The sequence below is a fragment of the Salvelinus namaycush genome, chromosome 11 (genome assembly GCF_016432855.1).
Source record: "Salvelinus namaycush isolate Seneca chromosome 11, SaNama_1.0, whole genome shotgun sequence".
Lineage (NCBI taxonomy): Eukaryota > Metazoa > Chordata > Actinopteri > Salmoniformes > Salmonidae > Salvelinus > Salvelinus namaycush.
Window position 1 is genome coordinate 35917998 of NC_052317.1, and position 23388 is coordinate 35941385.

At 40.7% G+C, this 23388-nt stretch overlaps 1 protein-coding gene across 1 annotated transcript; it reads left to right on the forward strand.

Annotated features, from left to right (window-relative positions):
• Nucleotides 1-478: 478 nt before the first annotated feature.
• LOC120055645 (carbonic anhydrase 4-like) lies at nucleotides 479-22867 on the forward strand. Its single transcript, XM_039003535.1, has 8 exons — nucleotides 479-545; nucleotides 637-663; nucleotides 851-1021; nucleotides 2690-2838; nucleotides 4195-4290; nucleotides 4403-4481; nucleotides 4651-4814; nucleotides 22661-22867. Exons 1-8 carry the CDS (start codon nucleotides 479-481, stop codon nucleotides 22865-22867), a joined length of 960 nt encoding a protein of 319 aa, XP_038859463.1.
• The last annotated feature ends 521 nt before the right edge of the window (nucleotides 22868-23388 follow it).

Below are 23388 nucleotides of genomic sequence, written 5' to 3' on the forward strand. Positions count from 1 at the left end.
CACTGCGTATTATACTAATGAGCTCCACCCCCGAACAAGACCAAATTTGGTTGACCAAATCTGAACCAATCATAAATGTCTGTGTTTAAAGAGTTTGGAGAGTACAGTACAGCACAGTACACGGCAGTACAGTAGAGCATAGTTGAGTAGGGTCCAAACTTGCCAAGGATGTTAAAAGGTGGTTGAAATATGGTCAGTCCGCCCTGGCCTTGATTTCAACATCCACAGATGGCCTTGATTTTAGCGTCCATAACGTCCGCAACGTCCACAAACATAGACGTCTATGTTTGCGTCAAATCAAAGCTGATCCGGACGGGACCAAATCTGAACCAATCACACACGTCTATGTTTTTGAACTTTGTGGATATTGTGGACATTGAAATTAAGGCTGGTCCATACTGGATCAAAACTGTACGTCTGTGGATATTGAAATAAAAGTCAAATGGATCCTTTATAATTGTCTTTTCCTTGCTTTCAGATGAATCGACTTGTGGTTATCAATGCGGCTCTATTTGTCCTCACTGCAATCAGTGCTGCAGGCGGTTGTAAGTGATTATTATATTATTTTGTTGCCCTGTGACTGTCTCCTACTATTATTTTTGTGACACTTTGCATAACTTTTTCCCTTCTTATCAGCGTGGTGTTACCATGATCCTAGTTGTGGTAAGTATTGGTTTTACCCATTGGTTACAGTGTAATTTGTATTCACAAATTGTACATGAAGCATTTGCTTTGAAATGATTGTGATGGTGGTGGATAACAGACCATATAATTAATGTGTTAGCATATAATGTGACCCTTATAAACATACGGTACATTGACACCATGGTATGATTGATTATATGTTAAGGTGACACCACTTGGCCCACCATTGCCACAGAACATTGCAATGGATCGCGACAGTCTCCCATCAACATTGTCTCCGCATCGGCAGTGGTTGATGCAACCCTGACAACCTTCACCTTCACCAAATACGGAGACAATTATACAATGAAGAATATCAAGAACACTGGAAAAACTGGTGAGGAGAATGGATGGATGCCTTGCCTCTCAATCCATACACTCAAAGTCTACACTTGAGGAAAATTCCTGGTTTGGTACATACAGTGCATTCGGGAAATATTCAGACCCCTTGACTTTTTCTACATTTTCTTATGTTACAGCCTTTAAAAAAAAAAAATCCCCTTATCAATCTACACAATATCCCATAATAAACAGACATTTTTGAACATTTATTTTCAAAAACAATATGGAAATATCACATTTACATAAGTATTCAGACCATTTACTCAGTACTTTCTTGAAGCACCTTTGGCAGCGATTACAGCCTCGAGTCTTCTTGGGTATGACGCTACAAGCCTGGCACACCTGTATTTGTGGAGTTTCTCCCATTCTTCTCTGCAGTTACTCTCAAGCTCTGTCAGGTTTGATAGCTGCACAGCTATTTTCAGGTCTTTCCAGAGATGTTAGATCGGGTCAAGTCTGGGCTCTGGCTGGGCCACTCAAGGACATTCAGAGACTTGTCCTGAATCTACTCCTGCGCTGTCTTGACTGTGTGCTTAGGGTCGTTGTCCTGTTGGAAGGTGAACCATAGCCCCCAGTCTGAGATCCTGATAACTCTCACAGGTTTTCATCAAGGATCTCTCTGTACTTTGCTCCATTAATCTTTCCCACAATCCTGACTATTCTCCCAGTCCCTACCGCATCCCAAAGCATGATGCTGCCACCATCATGCTTCACCATAGGGATGGTGTCAGGTTTCCTCCAGTTGTGACGCTTGGCATTCAGGCCAAAGAGTTCAATCTTGGTTTCATTAGACCAGAGAATCTTATTTCTCATTGTCTGACAGTCTTTAGGTGCCTGTTGGGCTGCCATGTGCCTTTTACTGAGGAGTGGCTTCCTTCTGGCCAATCCAACATAAAAGCCTGCTTGGTGGAGTGCATCAGAGATGGTTGTCCTTCTGGAAGGTTCTCCCATCTCCACCAAAGAACTCTGGAGCTCTGTCAGAGTGACCATCGGATTCTTGGCCACCTCCCCGACCTAGGCCTTTTCCCCTGATTGCTCTAGGAAGAATCTTGGTGGTTCCATACTTCTTCCTTTTAAGAACGATGGAGGCCACAGTGTTCTTCCGGACCTTCAATGCTATAGAATTTTTTTGGTACCCTTCTCCAGATCTGTGCCTCGACACAATCCTGTCCCGGAGCTCTATGGACATTTCCTTCGACCTCATGGCTTGATTTTTGCTCTGACATGCACTGTCAACTGTGGGACAGGTGTGCGCCTTTCCACATCATGTCCAATCAATTTAAATTACCACAGGTGTGCACCAATCAATTTGTAGAAACATCTCAAGGATGCTCAATGGAAACAGGATGCACCTGAAGTCAATTTAGAGTCTCATAGCAAAGGGTCTAAATACTTATGTAAATAAGGTATTTCAGTTTTTAATTTATAATACATTTCCAAAATTCAAAAAAACTGATTTCACTTTGTCATTATGGGTAGTGTGTGTAGATTGATGAGGACGTTTTATTTATTTATTATATTTTAGAATAAGGCTGTAACTAACAAAATGTGGAAAAAGTCAAGGGATCTGAATACTTTCCAAATGCACTCTATGTACCAAACATGGAATTTGTTAGAAATTGAACCAATTCCTCTCGTTTTGTTGGTGTTTTCTTTCTTTCAGTCATAGTCAAGCTGAGGAGTGGCGTCCAGGTTACAGGTGGGGCACTGTCTGAGGCCTATGACAGCCTGCAGTTTCACCTCCACTGGGGGAACGGTACCTCAGTACCTGGGTCGGAGCACACAGTGGATGGAACACGCTACCCCATGGAGGTATGGGAGGTTCAACACAACATTACTGCTTTCCGATTCTCTAACCTTCTCCAGAAGTGTCCCCTCATTCACGCCCCCCTCACTCTTTCATGGATTGATGCAAGCATGGCTGGAGGGAGTTTCCACTATATTGCAAACACTAGTCCATTCCTTTTAAATTCATGAAAGGAAGTGTATGAGTACAGTTATGAAGCAGGGTAGAGAATCTGAATTTAGCCCATGTCACATGGGGTGACACTTCTCATACTGATGCACATCAGTGGCGGTTGGTGCCGTTTAAGATGAGGGAGGTCGATTAAAAACATTTATGAGCATGGCCTTGTTTCTATTACAGCATGTTGGATGAGTGTCATTCATATTCCATTCACTCAGCTCAATGTAACATCGATAGGTTTAGGCTACTACATGATACTCAATTGTTCCCTATACACATCATGAGGTTGCTACAATCTAGCCTATGAATAAAGTGTTTACAACGTACAGTAGGTGCACAGGTTAAGAGAAAATGTTGAGATGTGACAGACAGTGACACATTCAATACTGCCTTGCACACGCTTGCCTGCATATAGCTGATCTAGGGTGTAATCCTTAGTTCAACAGTTGCAAACGAGAGTTTCTATTGGACATCTATTGGACAGTTTCTATTGGACAGCTCTGATAGGTTGGAGGACATTCTCCAGAAGTTGTCATAATTACTCTGTAAGTCTATAGAAGGAGGTGAGAACCAGAGGAGGAGGAAAACTAGCTGTCCTTTGGCTACACCATGGTACTACCATAAAGAGTGCTGTTGAGGCTAATGTAGACCTGCATTGAAAAACTGTGTGTTTTAATCAATTATTTGGTGATGTGAATATACTGTATTGAGTATAGTTTTATCTAAAAAGGATAACTTTTTTAATCTTTCACTCTTTTTATTTTCATGAAATTCACTGAGGAGGATGGTCTTCCCCTTCCATCTCTGAGGAGCCTCCACTGATGTACATATACCATACTGCCATGGATCAATGTCAAGTTATTTGTTTAGGCTTAGTACAGTGTGAATTATTCCCCCCCCCAGCCAAACTGCAGCCACGCAACTTGGTTTACTAGAAAACTGACGAATGGGTAAATGTAACCACTCTCAGATTTTCATAGATAGTGCAATAGTCTGACGGTTGTACTGAACTTATGAGGCATTTATAAATTATATTCCTCAAAATCAGGGGGCATATATATATCATTAATTTAAATGACCTTTGAAAAGCTTTAAATATGGCAGATTGTAGTCTACCTTTTTTAAATGTATCATTACAACGTTTGAATTTTCCAATGGATTCAGATAACTTTTTAGATCAACTGTTATGCTTCACTTTTCAGTTGCACATAGTAAATGCCAAGTCTTCGCACAACGGTAACACGACCACGGCCGTTACAGACAGCACGGGACTCGCTGCTCTTGGTTTTTTCATAGAGGTGAGCGGATCCTTTAACCTTCCTAGAAATGGCATCCATTTTTCCATTTTAGATTGGGCATTTCAATGTTTTATTGCTGATTTTTGTTATTAAAGTACATTTTTTGCAACAGGCCATGCCGGGCAATGTGACTGGTTCACCAGCAGCCTGGAATACTCTGACATCATACTTGGCCAACATCACACTAAAAGGTGAGAGGAGAGATTTGACTGGTTCTGATTTGATCAAGAACTACTTCCTCAAAATAAAGTTTGGAAGAGGGATTTGTTATTCTCTTTGAATTCAAAATGAGTGATTTTATTGTTCAATTTCAGTAGCATATGATTTTAGTATATGTTTTTTCTTTCTTCCTTCGTTAAGATGATATTGTGAAGATTACTCATGCTATTTCCTTGGATGAGCTCCTGGAAGGGGTGGACCGTACCAAATACTACCGTTACAATGGATCACTGACTACTCCAAATTGCAATGAGACTGTGGTTTGGACCGTGTTCAAGGACCCTATCAAAGTCAGCCAGGACTTGGTGAGTTTGTGAAACAATTTTACAATAAACTGAATAACATTTCTACCTCCTAGAATAGCTCATATATATATATATATACGGTGCCTTCGGAAAGTATTCAGACCCCTTGACTTTTTCCACATTTTGTTAGAGGCTTACATTTTGAAATAGTTTTTTTCCCCTCAATCTACACACAATACAAAAATTATAAAATAAAATAATAAAAAAAATGGAAATATCACATTTACTCAATACTTTGTTAAAACACCATTGGCAGCAATTAAGGCATCAAGTCTTCTTAGGCATGACGCTACAAGCTCGTCACACCTGTATTTGGGGAGTTTCTCCCATTCTTCTCTGCAGATCCTCTCAAGCTCTTTTAGGTTGGATGGGGATCGTTGCTGCACAGCTATTTTCAGGTCTCTCCAGAGATGTTTGATCGGGTTCAAGTCCGGGCTCTGGCTGGGCCACTCAAGGACATTCAGAGACTTGTCCCAAAGCCGCTCATGCGTTGTCTTGGCTCTGTGCTTAGGGTCGTTGTCCTGTTGGAAGGTGAACCTTTGCCCCATTCTGAGGTCCGGAGCGCGCTGGAACAGGTATTCATCAAGGATCTCTCTGTACATTGCTTCGTTCATCTTTGTCTCAATCCTGACTATATCTCAGTCCCTGCCGCTGAAAAACATCCCCACACATGATGCTGCCGCCACCATGCTTCACCTTAGTGGTGGTGCCAGGTTTCCTCCAGACGTGACACTTGACATTCAGGCCAAAGTCTTTAGGTGCCTTGTGGCAAACTCCAAGCGGGCTGTCATGTATGTGCCTTTTACTGGGGATTGGCTTCGATCAGATCATTCTACCATAAAGGCCTGATTGGTGGAGTGCTGCAGAGATTGTTATCCTTCTGGAAGGTTCTGTGTTCTTGGGGACCGTCAATGCTGCAGAAATGTTTTGGTACCCTGCCTCACATCTGTGCCTCGACACAATCCTATGCCAGAGCTCTACGGACAATTCCTTTGACCTCATGGCTTGGTTTTGCTCTGACATGCATTGTCAACTCTGGGACCATATATAGACAGGTGTGTGCCTTTCCAAATAATGTCCAATCAATTGAATTTACCACAGGTGGACTCCAATCAAGTTGTAGGAACATCTCGAGGATGATGTTTTTAAGGCTGTAACGTAACAAAATGTGGAAAAAGTCAAGGGGTCTGAATACTTTCTGAAGGAACTGTGTATACATATACTGTATATAGACACTATATATTAAAAAGTATTTGGACACCCCTTCGGCTATTTCGGCCACACCTGTTGCTGATAGGTGTATAAAATCGAGCACACAGCCATGCAATCTCCAAAAACAAAAATTGGCAGTAGAAGGGCCTTACTGAACAGCTCAGTGACTTTTAAAGTGGCACCGTCATAGGATACCACCTTTCCAACAAGTCAGTTCGTCAGTTTTCTGCCCTGCTAGAGCTGCCCGGTCAACTGTAAGTGCAATTATTGTGAAGTGGAAATGTCTAGGAGCAACAATGGCTCAGCCGTGAAGGGGTAGGCCACTCAAGGTCACAGAACAGGACCGCCGAGTGCTGCAGTGAGTAGCACGTAAAAATCATCTGTCCTTGGTTGTAACACTCACTACCGAGTTCCAAACTGTCTCTGAAAGCAACGTCAGCACAATAACTTTCCATCTGGAGCTTCATAAAATGGGTTTCCATTCGAGCAGCCACACACAAACCTAAGATCACCATGAGCAATGCCAAGCGTCGGCTGGAGTGGTGTAAAGCTTTCCGCCATTGGACTCTTGAGCAGTGGAAACGTGTTCTCTGGAGTCATGAATCATGCTTCACCATCTGGCATTCCGATGGACTAATCTAGGTTTGGCGATGCCAGGAGAACGCTACTTTCCCCAATGCATTGTACTAAATGTAAAGTTTGGTGAAGGAGGACTAGTTGTTTTTCATGGTTAGGGCTAGGCCTCTTAGTTCCAGTGAAGGGAAATTTTAACACTACTGGTCCTTTGTACTGTAGCTCAGTTGGTAGAACATGGTGCTTGTAATATCAGGGTAGTGGGTTCATGTCCCTGGACCACTCATATATAAAATGTATGCATTCATGACTGTACAGTGCCTTGCAAAAGTGTTCACCCCCTTGGCGTTATTCCTATTTTGTTGCATTACAGCCTGTAATTTAAATAGATTTTTATTTGGATTTCATGTAATGGACATGCACAAAATAGTCCAAATTGGTGAAGTGAAATGAAAAAAAGTACCTGTTTAAAAAAATTCAAAAAAATAAATAACGTAAAAGTGGTGCGTGCATATGTATTCAGCCCCTTTGCTAAGAAGCCCCTCAATAACATCTGGTGCAACCAATTACCTTCAGAGGTCACATAATTTGTTAAATAAAGTCCACCTGTGTGCAATCTAAGTATCACATGATCTGTCACATGATCTCAGTATATATACACCTGTTCTGAAAGGCTCCAGAGTCTGCAACACAAATAAGCAAGGGGCACCACCAAGCAAGCGGCACTATGAAGACCAAGGAGCTCTCCAAAAAGGTCAGGGACAAAGTTGTGGAGTGTGGCGGAAGAATCAGAATTAGTTGTGTAACATAGATAATTAAGATGTCTTATCTGCATAATATGCTTATGTGATATACTTGTTATTAGAATGTATCCCTTCAGACTCTGGTGTTGGCAGTTGCACTTCTTCCCTCAGCTGTGGCTCAGTCACCTGGGGCCCAGAGAGGGGAGAGGTCAGGCTTGTCTTTCACATGTCCCTGGTGCTATGCAGAATATCAGAAAGGGAAGAGGACAGGAGGGAACATTGTCTTCATATGTGAATGTGTCTACCTATTCTTAACTTCTTCTGGCTGCAAGCCCGAGGCCGGCCACAATATGACAACAGCCACTTCAAGTGCAGGGCGCGAAATTCAAAATATATTTTTTAGAAATATTTAACTTTCACACATTAACAAGTCCAATACAGCAAATGAAAGGTACACATCTTGTGAATCCAGCCAACATGTCCGATTTTTAAAATGTTTTACAGCGAAAACAGCACGTATATTTATGTTAGCTCACCACCAAATACAAAAAAGGACAGACATTTTTTACAGCACAGGTAGCATGCACAAAGCCAACCTAACTAACCAAGAACCAACCAAACTAACCAACAAACAACTTCATCAGATGACAGTCTTATAACATGTTATTCAATAAATCTATGTTTTGTTCGAAAAATGTGCATATTTCAGGTATAAATCATAGTTTACATTGCAGCTACAATCAGAAATTGCACCGAAAGCAGACAGAATAATTACAGACACCAACGTCAAATACCTAAATACTCATCATAAAACATTTCTGAAAAATACATAGTGTACAGCAAATGAAAGACAGGCATCTTGTGATTCCAGCCAATATTTCCGATTTCTTAAGTGTTTTACAGCGAAAACACAATATAGCGTTATATTAGCTTACCACAATAGCCAGAAACACAAGCCCTTCCCCAGCAGCAAAAGTTAGCGATCGTAACAAACCAGCAAAAGATATATAATTTTTGACTAACCTTGATAAGCTTCATCAGATGACAGTCCTATAACATCAGGTTATACATACACTTATGTTTTGTTCGAAAATGTGCATATTTAGAGCTGAAATCAGTGGTTATACATTGTGCTAACGTAGCATCTTTTTCCCACAACGTCCGGATATTTTTCTGACACTTTTTCTGACACACATATTCTGACCAAATAACTATTCATAAACATAACTAAAAAATACATGTTGTATAGGAAATGATAGATACACTAGTTCTTAATGCAATCGCCGTGTTAGAATTCTAAAAATAACTTCATTACGACATTCAGCTTAGGTATAGCGAGAGAGTACCCAAAATCTGGGCGCAAACGACTAGCACAACATGTTCGACAGATATATGAAATAGCATCATAAAATGGGTCCTACTTTTGCTGATCTTTCATCAGAATGTTGTACAAGGGGTCCTTTGTCGGGAACAATCGTTGTTTGGATTTAGAACAGCCTTTTTCCCTCTCGATTTAGCAAGCACACTTGCCAAGTGGCGCGAATCTCTCCATCGTCGACAAACAAAGAGAACGGAACACGGCAAAACTCCCGAAAAAATTTCAATAATCTGATTAAACTATATTGAAAAAACATACTTTACGATGATATTGTCACATGTATCAAATAAAATCAAAGCCGGAGATATTAGTCGTCCATAACGACAGCTTATCAGAAGGCAAATCCAGGTCCCTTGACGCGCTCTCCAGAAAACAGGAAACTGGTGACACGTCATACAAAGAGCATTTATTCGAGTCCAGATCAAGTTACACACTCCATTTCTTCTCTCACTGCTTGTCGACATCTAGTGGAAGACGTATGAAGTGCATCTAAATGAATAAATATCAAGGACTTTAATAGGCAGCCCCTAGAAGAGAGCATCGATTTCAGATTTTCCACTTCCTGTCAGGAAGTTTGCTTCAAAAGGAGTTCTGTTTTACTCACAGATATAATTCAAATGGTTTTAGAAACTAGAGAGTGTTTTCTATCCAATAGTAATAATAATATGCATATTGTACGAGCAAGAATTGAGTACGAGGCCGTTTGAAATGGGCACCTTTTATCCGGCTACTCAATACTGCCCCTGCAGCCCAAACAGGTTAAACCATGTGAAGGGATGGCGTGATTAATGGGGAACCAATTACTTGTCTCCACAATGTCTGTGCGCCAGTCACTCTCTCCCTTGGCATTGGAGATGTGTGTGGTAGTGTCTGGAACCATTGTATGTCATCTCTAATGTTGCACTTATCCTGGGATAGTGTATGACCTAGAGGCTCACTACCCTCAGTGAGCTTGTCCAGGAGTGGGGTCAAGAAGGGGTTTTACTTGAGAAGGGAGTATCTGGAGTTGACAATTGATTTATGCCATTGGATGAGTTGGTGTTTTTGTGCTATGAAGTACCAGGAACGAGAGTGGAACCTCGGCTTAGGGGCCAAACTGAACGATAATTTATAGCGAATGCTATCTGGCTACGGGATACTCAATTCTCATTTAAAAAGTCTTACCTTGTGACCCGTTCAAAACATCTGTGATTTGTTATGTTGACTAGGGGGTGGAACTTGGCTATGAAAGACCTTTGTACTTTTGTCTCGCCGCTCTCAACGAATCATCAAAGAGACGGTGATTCGTAGACAAGCCATTGCTATTGCAAAGATCTCACTATTAAAGATTTAGTTTAAGTGTAACTCTGACTTGTGTGATAAGTTTGTCTCTCCTCATTTGATAGTAAAGAAATGAACCACCACAGGAGAGTACAGATCATGGTTGGGCTTTAAAAAAATATGAGAAATTTTGAACATCCCACAGAGCACCATTAAATCCATTATTAAAAAAATTGAAAGAATATAGCACCACAGCAAACCTGCCAAGAAAGGGCCACCCACCAAAACTCCCGGACCAGGCAAGGAGGGCATTATTAATCAGAGGCAACAAAGAGACCAAAGATAACCCTGAAGGAGCTGCAAAGCTCCACAGCGGAGACTGAAGTATCTGTTCATAGGACCACTTTAAGCTGTACACTCCACAGAGCTGGGCTTTACAGAAGAGTGGCCAGAAAAAAGCCATTGCTTCAAGAAAAAAATAAGCAAATACGTTTGGTGTTCACCAAAAGGCATGTGGGAGACTCCCCAAACATATGGAAGAAGGTACTCCCGTCAGATGAGACTTAAATGTAGCTTTTTGGCAGTCAAGGAAAACATTATTTCTGACGCAAACCCAACACCTCTCATCACCCGAGAACAACATCGCCACAGTGAAGCATGGTGGCGGCAGCCTCATGCTGTGGGGATGTTAACCTCTAACGCCTCACAAACCCGGATCCGGGATCCCCCCCATCAAAAAAGCTGACTAGCATAGCCTAGCCTAAAGCCACAGGGATATCATATAATAAAATGTTCATGAAATCACAAGTCCAAGACACCAAATGAAAGATACACATCTTGTGAATCCAGCCATCATTTCTGATTTTTAAAATGTTTTACAGGGAAGACACAATATGTAAATCTATTAGCTAACCACGTTAGCAAAAGACACCACTTTTTTACTCCACCATTTTTTTACTCCATCAGTAGCTATCACAAATTCGACCAAATAAAGATATAAATAGCCACTAACCAAGAAACAACTTAATCAGATGACAGTCTGATAACATATTTATTGTATAGCATATGTTTTGTTAGAAAAATGTGCATATTTCAGGTATAAATCATAGTTTACCATTGCAGCCACCATCACAACTCTCACCAAAGCGACTAGAATAACTACAGAGACCATCGTGTATTAGCTAATTACTCATCATAAAACATTTCTTAAAAATACACAGCGTACAGCAATTGAAAGACACAGATCTTGTGAATCCAGCCAATATTTCAGATTTTCTAAGTGTTTTACAGCGAAAACACAATATAGCGTTATATTAGCTTACCACAATAGCAAACATCACAACAGCATTGATTCAAGACAAAAAAGCGATAACGTATAAACCACCAAAATATATTAATTTTTTCACTAACCTTCTCAGAATTCTTCAGATGACAGTCCTATAACATCATATTACACAATGCATATAGAGTTTGTTCATATTTAGCGGCACAAATCGTGCTTATACAATGAGAATAGTGTCCAAAACCTCAAGCAATCTGTCCGGCGCCATCTTGGAGAGGCACCTATTCTAATCGAAAACTATTAATAAACTTGACTAAAAAAATACAGGTTGGACAGCAATTGAAAGACAAATTAGTTCTTAATGCAATCGCTGGGTTACATTTTTAAAATTAACGTTACTTCAAGCATACAGCGTGCGCTAAGGCGAGACGCACCGAAATTCATGGCGGAATTATTATTTGACATTTTTCAACAGAACAACGAATTATCAGCATAAATAGTTCTTACTTTTTGATGAACTCTCATCAGAATCTTGGGAAAGGTGTCCTTTGTCCAAAAGAATCGTTGCTAGGTTGGAGAACGTCCTCTTCCACGTTGCAATTAGCAGTAAACATTAGCATGAGAGAGAGAGATACCCAACCCCCTAGAACGCCAGGAAATGAAATACCCGAAAATCGCAATATACTGACATAAACTGATATAACTCGGTTTAAAATAACAACATTATGATGTCTTTAACACCTATATCGAATAAAAACAGAGCCGGATATATCTAAGAGCTAAAACAGGAGCTTCTAGCACGACATGCCAAGATCCTCCCTGCGTCAGAGCGAAGAGTCAAAAGAGGGGACACCTCGTTTCCAAGCAATTTATAAACTTTCAGATCTGCCTAGAGACTCCCTTTCAAGTCCCTCTATTCGCTGACACCCAGGGGAAGGCATATGCAGTGCATCTCAACCAATAGAGGACAGGCAAATTAATAAACTGTTCTGGGAACAGCGAGCAGATTTCAGCATTTTCAAATCCTCATAGGAAAATTGCTCTAAGTCCAGTTCTGTTTCACTCACAGACATAATTCAAACGGTTTTAGAAACTAGAGAGTGTTTTCTATCCAATAGTAATAATAATATGCATATTGTACGAGCAAGAATTGAGTACGAGGCAGTTTAATTTGGGCACTATTTTTTCCAATGGGGAAACAGCGCCCCCATATTGACAAGAAGTTAATCATCGGCAGTATCTGGGAAACTGGTCAGAATTGAAGGAATGATGGATGGCGCTAAATACAGGGAAATTCTTGAGGGAAACCTGTTTCAGTCTTCCAGAAATTTGAGACTAGAAGTCCTTCCAGCAGGACAATGACCCTAAGCATACTGCTAAAGCAACACTCGAGTGGTTTAAGGGGAAACATTTAAATGTCTTGTTAGGGCCTAGTCAAATCCCAGATCTCAATCCAATTGAGAATCTGTGGTATGACTTAAAGATTGCTGTACACCTGCAGAACCCATCCAACTAGAAGGAGCTGGAGCAGTTTTGCCTTGAAGAATGGGCAAAAATCCCAGTGGCTAGATGTGCCAAGCTTATAGAGACAAACCCCAAGAGACTTGCAGCTGTAATTGCTGCAAAAGGTGGCTCTACAAAGTGTTGACTTTGGGGGGGGGGGGGGGGGGGGGTGAATAGTTATGCATTCTCAAGTTTCATTTTTTTGTCTTATTTCTTGTTTGTTTCACAATAAAATATATTTTGCATCTTCAAAGTGGTAGGCATTTTGTGTAAATCAAATGATACAAACCCCCATCCATTTTAATTCTGGGTTGTAAGGCAACAAAATAGGAAAAATACCAAGAGGGGTGAATACTTTCGCAAGCCACTGTAAGTCACTTTGGATAAAAGCATCTGCTAAATGGCATATACTATTATACCGTATATTAAAACGACATTCTAGACAATTCTGTGCTTCCAACTTTATGACAACAGTTTGGGTAAGGGAATACCCCCCTGAATTGGACAAAAATGAATGGGAACATATTGCCATTGGGCGAAACATATAAACAATGGCAAATACCCTTCAATTGGACAGCAATTCATTCAAACCATATTGCAAATGGCATATGGCAAATGCCACGTGTCATATAGCAAAAATCCAAAGGAGGGCGAGTGCACTCCACCGTAAATGTTCATATTGCAAATGGACATCAAGTGCAGACCCAAGTGTCAAATTTTTATTAAATAAATAAATAAATATCACCCTCTAAAAAAATGCTTTCTGGACTGTTTTTTGAGATTATTTTGATTTTTTTGGGGGTCAATTATACATATATAAGAACTGTATGAACATACCTTTGTCATATTTTTTTGACTTGTCCATAAGGCATATGTTTAGTCCATTTGCAATATGATATCATAGGAAGTCAAAAGTCAAAGTCAAAAGTCAGTGAACCATTGCCAAATGCCATAAGATATGTCCAAATGCAATTTGAAAGTGCCAAATCAGGATGTTATGTCCATTTGCCATGTACGATCATAGGAAGTCGGTTTCCAAACCCAAAAGTCAGTGAACCATGTCCAAATGGCATTTATACTGCCCAAATGATATATAGCACTATGTTAAGCCATGAATCAACCTAGGATGTCTATTTGTCATGTATGATGAGGGAGAAGTGGGACTGTCGTTTTTTAACGATTTTTGGAAAAAAACATCCAAAATGACCGGGGCCATTGGATGGGCACGGGTGGGGGGTGCTCCATCCTGGTAATCCGTTCCAGGCGCACGGCTGTCCATTTGCAATATGTTTCAATGGGCATTTACATCATGATTTTGACATGCTCAAAAATACTGCAGAAATGCAAAATTGACTGGCCCGATGAACTCGGGATGGCCGGGCAGTGATAGTGGTTCCTCTCCATCGCTCGTTGTGTTGATTTCATCATGTCCATAATGTGATGTTTTTTCACTGTTTAAACATATTGCAAATGTACAAAAGTCAGCCAGCAAGTCAGCGTCCATCAGTCAATAATATATCATTCTGACATCAAACCCACTTTGTCCAACCCGAATAGAAGCCAACTATCACATATTTCAGAGAAAGCCCAAAATTCACAGTGCCTTCTGTTTAAACCACAATAAAAACATAACACACGTAGTTACGTTCTAGCTGCGAATCCAGTTCTGACATTATGTATAGGCGTAGCTGTGGCAACCCTGAATCCTGAGTTCCGGCTCGATAGGTCATTCGAAGCCGGAGCAGCGACCTTAATTGGTGCTGAAAATCCACTTTTTACGGGCTTTGCTAGGGGGTCAAGGAATAAGCTATCGGACAGAAACGTTAGGGTCCGTCTCTATGGGCCGAGGCGGTTTCAATGCACCTAGTCTTGCGACTCTGGGACTTTTCTAAATGTTGTTATTTTCGCGATGGTCAAAATGAATTGAAGTTAATGCAAACGTACGAGGTTGTTTCCCGGTCTGAGAACCTTCTAGAGCCACATAACTCACTGTGCACTATCAACTTGAGGTCTAGAACAGGTTTCTAAAGTTTTAGAGCTCTAGGTCTGACGGTGCTTTGATAGTTCGAACGAAGGTAACTATTGCAGGCCCAGACGGCATTCCCAGCCGCGTCCTCAGAGCATGCGCAGACCAGCTGGCTGGTGTGTTTACGGACATATTCAATCAATCCTTATCCCAGTCTGCTGTTCCCACATGCTTCAAGAGGGCAACCATTGTTCCTGTTCCCAAGAAAGCTAAGGTAACTGAGCTAAACGACTACCGCCCCGTAGCACTCACTTCTGTCATCATGAAGTGCTTTGAGAGACTAGTCAAGGACCATATCACCTCCACCCTACCGGACACCCTAGACCCACTCCAATTTGCTTACCGACCCAATAGGTCCACAGACGACGCAATCGCAACCACACTGCACACTGCCCTAACCCATCTGGACAAGAGGAATACCTATGTGAGAATGCTGTTCATCGACTACAGCTCAGCATTTAACACCATAGTACCCTCCAAACTCGTCATCAAGCTCGAGACCCTGGGTCTCGACCCTGCCCTGTGCAACTGGGTCCTGGACTTCCTGACGGACCGCCCCCAGGTGGTGAGGGTAGGTAACAACATCTCCACCCCGCTGATCCTCAACACTGGGGCCCCACAAGGGTGTGTTCTGAGCCCTCTCCTGTACTCCCTGTTCACCCACGACTGCGTGGCCATGCACGCCTCCAACTCAATCATCAAGTTTGCGGATGACACTACAGTGGTAGGCTTGATTACCAACAACGACGAGACGGCCTACAGGGAGGAGGTGAGGGCCCTCGGAGTGTGGTGTCAGGAAAATAACCTCACACTCAACGTCAACAAAACAAAGGAGATGATTGTGGACTTCAGGAAACAGCAGAGGGAGCACCCCCCTATCCACATCGACGGGTCAGTAGTGGAGAAGGTGGAAAGTTTTAAGTTCCTCGGTGTACACATCACGGACAAACTGAATTGGTCCACCCACACAGACAGCATTGTGAAGAAGGCGCAGCAGCGCCTCTTCAACCTCAGGAGGCTGAAGAAATTCGGCTTGTCACCAAAAGCACTCACAAACTTCTACAGATGCACAATCAAGAGCATCCTGTCGGGCTGTATCACCGCCTGGTACGGCAACTGCTCCGCCCACAACCGTAAGGCTCTCCAGAGGGTAGTGAGGTCTGCACAACGCATCACCGGGGGCAAACTACCTGCCCTCCAGGACACCTACACCACCCGATGTCACAGGAAGGCCATAAAGATCATCAAGGACAACAACCACCCAAGCCACTGCCTGTTCACCCCGCTATCATCCAGAAGGCGAGGTCAGTACAGGTGCATCAAAGCAGGGACCGAGAGACTGAAAAACAGCTTCTATCTCAAGGCCATCAGACTGTTAAACAGCCACCACTAACATTTAGCGGCCGCTGCCAACATACTGATTTAACTCCAGCCACTTTAATAATGGGAATTGATGGAAATTATGTAAAAATGTACCACTAGCCACTTTAAACAATGCCACTTAATATAATGTTTACATACCCTACATTACTCATCTCATATGTATATGTATATACTGTACTCTATATCATCTACTGCATCTTGCCATCTCTATGTAATACATGTATCACTAGCCACTTTAAACTATGCCACTTTATGTTTACATACCCTACATTACTCATCTCATATGTATATACTGTACTCTATACCATCTACTGCATCTTGCCTATGCCGTTCTGTACCATCACTCATTCATATATCTTTATGTACATATTCTTTATCCCTTTACACTTGTGTGTATAAGGTAGTAGTTATGGAATTGTTAGGTTAGATTACTTGTTGGTTATTACTGCATTGTCGGAACTAGAAGCACAAGCATTTCGCTACACTCGCATTAACATCTGCTAACCATGTGTATGTGACAAATAAAATTTGATTTGATTGGATATTGCAGGCTCTGTGTGTCTTTAAGCCCCACACTGTGTCACTCCATCTTTGCTGTGTGTGTGTGAGTTTTTCTTGGAAATCTGATGGGAGAAATGACTGATTTACAGTTCATGAGGGTTGCCTAATCACACACACTTATTTTTTCTTGAAGCAATGGCTTTTTTTCTGGCCACTCTTCTGTAAAGCCCAGCTCTGTGGAGTGTACGGCTTAAAGTGGTCCTATGAACAGATACTTCAGTCTCCGCTGTGGAGCTTTGCTGCTCCTTCAGGCTTATCTTTGGTCTCTTTGTTGCCTCTGATTAACCTCTACTTCCTCAGAAACCCGGGTCCGGGAGCACCCCCCACCACCCCCACCAGTAAAAAAGCTGACTAGCATAGCTAGCATAGCGTCACAAGTAAATAGTAGCATCTAAATATCATTAAATCACAAGTCCAAGACACCAGATGAAAGATACACATCTTGGTAATCAAGCCACCATTTCTGATTTTTAAAATGTTTTACAGGGAAGACACAATATGTAAATCTATTAGCTAACCACGTTAGCAAAAGACACTTTTTTTTTTACTCCACCAGTTTTTGACTCCATCACTAGCTATCACAAATTCGACCAAATAAAGATATAAATAGCCACTAACCAAGAAACAACCTCATCAGATGACAGTCTGATAACATATTTATTGTATAGCATAGGTTTTGTTAGAGAAATGTGCATATTTCAGGTATAAATCATAGTTTACAATTGCAGCCCCCATCACAACTCTCACTAAAATGACTAGAATAACTACAGAGACCATCGTGTATTAGCTAATTACTCATCATAAAACATTTCTTAAAAATACACAGCGTACAGCAATTGAAAGACACAGATCTTGTGAATCAAGACAATATTTCAGATTTTCTAAGTGTTTTACAGCGAAAACACAATATATCGTTATATTAGCTTACCACAATAGCAAACCAGACAACAGCATTGATTCCAGCCAAACATAGCGATAACGTATTCACCACCAAAATAAATTAATTTTTCACTAACCTTCTCAGAATTCTTCAGATGACAGTCCTGTAACATCATATTACACAATCCATATAGGTTTTGTTCGAAAATGTGCATATTTAGCAGCACAAATCGTGGTTATACAATGTGATCAGTAGCAACAGGTCATGCATTCTGGCCGGCGCCATCTTGGAAAGGCACCTAATCTAATCCATAAATAATCGTAAACTTGACTAAAAAATACAGGTTGGACATGAAATGAAAGATGCATTAGTTATTAATGCAACCGCTGAGTTAGATTTTTAAAATTAACGTTACTAGACATACAGTGTGCGTTACAGCCAGACTAGTGCCGCAATAATGGCGGACAAATCCGTTTACATTTTTCCACATAAATACGGAATAACATCATAAATAGCTCTTACTTTTGGACGAGCTTCCATCAGAATCTTGGCCAAGTGGTCCTTTGTCCAAAAGAATCGTTGCTTGGTTGTAAAACGTCGTCTTCAACTTCTGAAATAGCAGCTAACAATAGCTATGTGGCCCCAACATGCCCAAATCCTCAAAACGCAATACTGAGGAAATTCCGAAAATAGCAATATACTCGCATAAACTGATATAACTCGGTTTAAAATAGCTTCGTTATGATGTTTCTAACACCTATATCGAATTAAATTACAGACGGATATATCTAAGGTCGATAACTGAGCGTTTCAAAATGCCATCCTGAGGTCTTTCTTTGCGTAATGGCGAACGTCGAAAAGAGAGCTCCCCTCGTTCCTTGGCCTTTTATAAACTCTGAGAACTACGTAGAAAGTCCATTCCACTTCTCATTGGTTACTGACATCCAGGGGAAGGCGGGTGCAGTTCATGTCGACCCATAGGATACATACAGAGCTTTAAACTGATCTGAGAACAGAGCCTAGTTTTCAGACCTTCGCAGTTCCTGTCATGGATTTCGCTGCAGAAAGAGTTCTGTTTCACCCACAGACATAATTCAAACGGTTTTAGAAACTAGAGAGTGTTTTCTATCCAATAGTAATAATAATATGCATATTGTACGAGCAAGAATTGAGTACGAGGCAGTTTAATTTGGCAACACCAAGAAAAAAATAGTGCTAACAGCTCCCCCTATTGACAAGAAGTTAATAATGCCCTCCTTGCCTGGTCCGGGAGTTTTGGTGGGTGGCCCTCTCTTGGCAGGTTTATTGTGGTGCTATATTCTTTCAATTTTTTTGTAATGGATTTAATGGTGCTCCGTGGGATGTTCAAAATGTCTGATATTTTTTTAAAGCCCAACCATGATGTGTACTCACCTGTGGTGGTTCATTTCTTTACTATCAAATGAGGAGAGACAAACTTATCACACAAGTCAGAGTTAAACTAAATGAAGCAGTCAAATTAGCGGTCTATTTTCGTTTTTGACCTTTATTCCCAGAAAAATGGCCTTAACTCAAAAAGCGTTGAGGCCTCGAAGCCATTATGTTTCTGGCCTAACAGCCCATTAGGCCAAACCTATGCTCACCAAGTTTCGTCTTCAAAGTCTTTTTCGTTTAGGAGAAATGGCCATGTCATGATTGGTGATGTTTTGTACATTTGTAATAAGAAGCCATTCGCCATCTGGTGGAATTTACCGGGACAGAGGACAAATGACCAAAATTTGAAAATGTTATAAAACGGAAACCAAATGTCCAAAAGACTTTATTTGATGACTTCCCGGAAGATCTGACCCTGGGGCACGGCCCGTGGCATTCGCGGACGTCTAGTAAGGGACTGTACATTTGCAATATGGAGATCCTTATCAATCATACAGCAAATGTCATTTGCGTCCCTTAAGTAGGGAAGGCCCTTTCCTGTTTCATCATGACAATGCCCCCATGCACAAAGTGAGGTCCATACAGGGATGGTTTGCAACGATCAGTGTGGAAGAACTTGACTGGCCTGCACAGAGCCCTGACCTCAACCCCATCAAACACCTTTGGGACGAATTGTAACGCCGTCTGCGATCCCAGCCTAGTCGCCCAACATCAGTGCCCAACCTCACATATTCTCTTGTGGCTAAAAAGAATCAACTCCCCTCAGCAATGTTCCAACATCTACTGGAAAACCTTCCCAGAAGAGTGAAGGCTGTTATAGTAGCAAAGGGCGGGACCAACTCCATATTAATGTCCATGACTTTTGGAATGAGATATTTGATGAGCAGGTGTCCACATACGTTTGGTCATGTAGTATGTGTGTGTGTGTATATATATATATATTTGTATGTATGTTGGAGCCCATTTATCTATTTTACAACATATATATATATAACATATATATGTATATATATATATACACTACCTTTAAAAAGTTTGGGGTCACTGAGAAATGTCCACGTTTTTGAAAGAAAATTATATTTTTTGTCCATTAAAATAACATCAAATTGATCAGAAATACAGTGTAGACATTGTTAATGTTGTAAATGACTATTGGCTATTGGTGTTATTAAATGACTATGATTATTGGACACGGCTGATTTTGAATGTAATATCCACATAGGCGTACAGAGGCCCATTATCATTAACCATCACTCCTGTGTTCCAATGGCACGTTGTTAGCTAATCCAAGATTATAATTTTAAAATGCTAATTGATCATTAGAAAACCATTTTGCAATTATGTTAGCACAGCTGAAAACTGGTGTTCTGATTAAAGAAGCAGTAAAACTGGCCTTCTTTAGACTACTTGAGAATATGGAGCATCAGCATTTGTGGGCTCGATTACATGCTCAAAATGGCCAGAAACAAAGAACTTTCTTCTGAAACTCATCAATCTATTCTTGTTCTAAGAAATGAAGGCCATTCCATGTGAGAAATTGCCAAGAAACTGAATATCTCGTACAACGCTGTTCCCTTCACAGAACAGCGCAAACTGGCTCCAACCAGAATAGAAAGAGGAGTGGGAGGCCCCTGTACACAACTGAGCAAGAGGACAAGTACATTAGAGTGTCTAGTTTGAGAAACAGATGCCTCACAAGTCCTCAACTGGCAGCTTCATTAAATAGTACCCGCAAACACCAGTCTCAACGTCAACAGTGAAGAGGTGACTCTGGGATGTTGGCCATATCTCAGACTGGCCAATAAAAATAAAGATTAAGATGGGTAAAAGAACACAGACACTGGACAGAGGAAGATTGGAAAATAGTGTTATGGACAGACGAAGTTTGAGGTGTTCGGATCACAAAGAACATTCGGGAGACGCAGAAAAAATGAAAAGATGCTGGAGGAGTGCTTGACGCCATCTGTCAAGCATGTTGGAGGCAATGTGATGGTCTGGGGGTGATTTGGTGGTGGTAAAATGGGAGATTTGTACAGGGTAAAAGGGATCTTGAAGAAGGAAGGCTATCACTCCATTTTGCAACGCCATGCCATACCCTATGGACGGTGCTTAATTGGAGATAATTTCCTCATACAACAGGACAATGAACCAAAGCACAGCTCCAAACTATGCAATAACTGTTTAGTGAAGAAGCAGTCAGCTGGTATTCTGTCTATAATGGTGTGGCCAGCACAGTTACCGGATCTCAACTGTATTGAGCTGTTGTGGGAGCAGCTTGACCGTATGGTACGTAAGAAGAGCCCATGAAGCCAATCCAACTTGTGGGAGGTGCTTCAGGAAGAATGGGGTAAAATCTTTTCAGATTACCTCAACAAATTGAGAACTGGAATGTCAAAGGTCTACTTAGCTGGAATTGTTGCAAATTGAGGATTATTTGACGAAAGCAAGGTTTGAAGGACACAATTATTATTTCAATGAATAATCATTATTTATAACCTTGTCAATGTCTTGACTATATTTCCTACTCATTTTGCAACTCATTTCATGTATGTTTTCATAGGAAACAAGGACATTTCTAAGTGACGCCAAACTGTTGAATGGTACATTTGGGCAGTCTTGATTTTAAAAAATGAACAGAAATGAAATGGTTCATTGGATCAGTCTAAAACTTTGCACACATATTTCTGCCATCTAGTGTCCAAAATCAGAACTGCACTGGGGTGCAATAATACATTATGGCCTTTCTCTTGCATTTCAAAGATGATGGTACAAAAAAAATACCAAAAATGTTTATCTTTTTATTATCTTTTACCAGATAAAATGTGTTATTCTCCTACATTAATTTCCACAAACTTCAAAGTGTTTCCTTTGAAATGGTATCAAGAATATGCATATCCTTGTTTCAGGTCCTGAGCTACAGGCAGTTAGATTCATTTTAGGTGAAAATTTCAAAAAATGGAAGATCCTTAAGAGGCAAACATATTATGTTTTGTTGACATTTGGGAGGTTTACTAACACATTTTTCTGCCGTTAAACTTTATATCTGACATGTACTTTAGGTTGGATGGAAACCTGGTCTATGTGATGTACTCTATTAATTGGCTCTGCAAGAAGTCATGAACATACAGATCCTGTATCTTAATTTGAGCCAGTTTCGCACAGCAGGAAAATAGTCCTGCATCAACAGGAAATATTAATTGTTATATGGGTTATACATGGACATTTTGTAAAGGGATGGTACATTTTCATTAAGGAAAATCAACTTCGAAATGTTTAAGTGGAAATTAAACTTTATAAGCCTTTTAAAATATTGAACACAGTACAAGTTTGCATGTTTTACTCTGCAGGAAAGTTCCTGCAACAACAGGATGATCAAATTAAGATATGGTCTCTGTACACACGTTTCAGAAATGTGTCTCGTTTTGATCCAATGCAATGACATAAATTAAAGTTGTTGTTTTAGTGATCTATTTATTTTTTTAGACACCAATTTCCTCAAAGTTTCAGTTGATTTCACGTTACTGAAACTAGATGAAACTAGATGTTGAACTGACAGTGGGTTAAACCATTTGGCCAGCCTGATGTCACACTTATGTCTATGATCCAGTAATTAATTTACCTTTTCCACTCAGATTGATCTGTTCAGCACAAAATTGCACATTGACCACAACTCCACCTCCGACTTGATGACCAACGTCTTCAGAAACAAAAAGCCTGTCAACGGCCGGGTGGTGACAACCCAGGGCAGCTCATCCACAGCCCTGCCACCGTCGGGAGCCTCCACAACGAACTCCTCTCTGGGCCTCATGGCCCTGGTCTGGATGCTGCTGATGGTTTAGTTTCTATGAGTAACGCCTTACCTGAAGTGCACTGCCATGTCTCCATTAAACCTCAAGCTACCAACGTATTTTACATACGCCAATTACCAACTAGGGTCAAATTTACTCAAAGGCGAAACTATTGGAAAAAGCAACAATCATAGAAAAATACAAACTTATTAAAACATCATTATTTAGACATGTAATTAATGTTATCTGAAATAAATAGTACTTATTTTAGCTAAATTTTCTAAAAGAAAATATATAATGTTCCTTTATATAAAGTGCAGTTTTTTTCCAAAGTACAATCCACATTATTTCCATGGTAGTACAAGGCCAATTTACCATAATGTGATAAAAGTATAATTTAGTTTTCAGAATGTAAGTAAATATTAATGTTTTCATATTTATCTGGTAAAAACAACTGCCATTTAAAAGGGTAGTACACCAACATTCTAAATATACTTAATTTTATTGACACAAAGTCATTCAATTCACTTCAAAAAGTGATCCTGAGAGACATTGACTTAAAACATTGCTTA

Excerpts from the sequence above, each read along its gene's own strand:
- LOC120055645 (XM_039003535.1), top strand. The coding sequence starts at position 479 with ATGAATCGACTTGTGGTTATCAATGCGGCTCTATTTGTCCTCACTGCA. Across the intron at positions 664-850 it reads TTACCATGATCCTAGTTGTG|GTGACACCACTTGGCCCACC; the intron begins GTAAGTATTGGT and ends TTATATGTTAAG. Across the intron at positions 1,022-2,689 it reads CAAGAACACTGGAAAAACTG|TCATAGTCAAGCTGAGGAGT; the intron begins GTGAGGAGAATG and ends TCTTTCTTTCAG.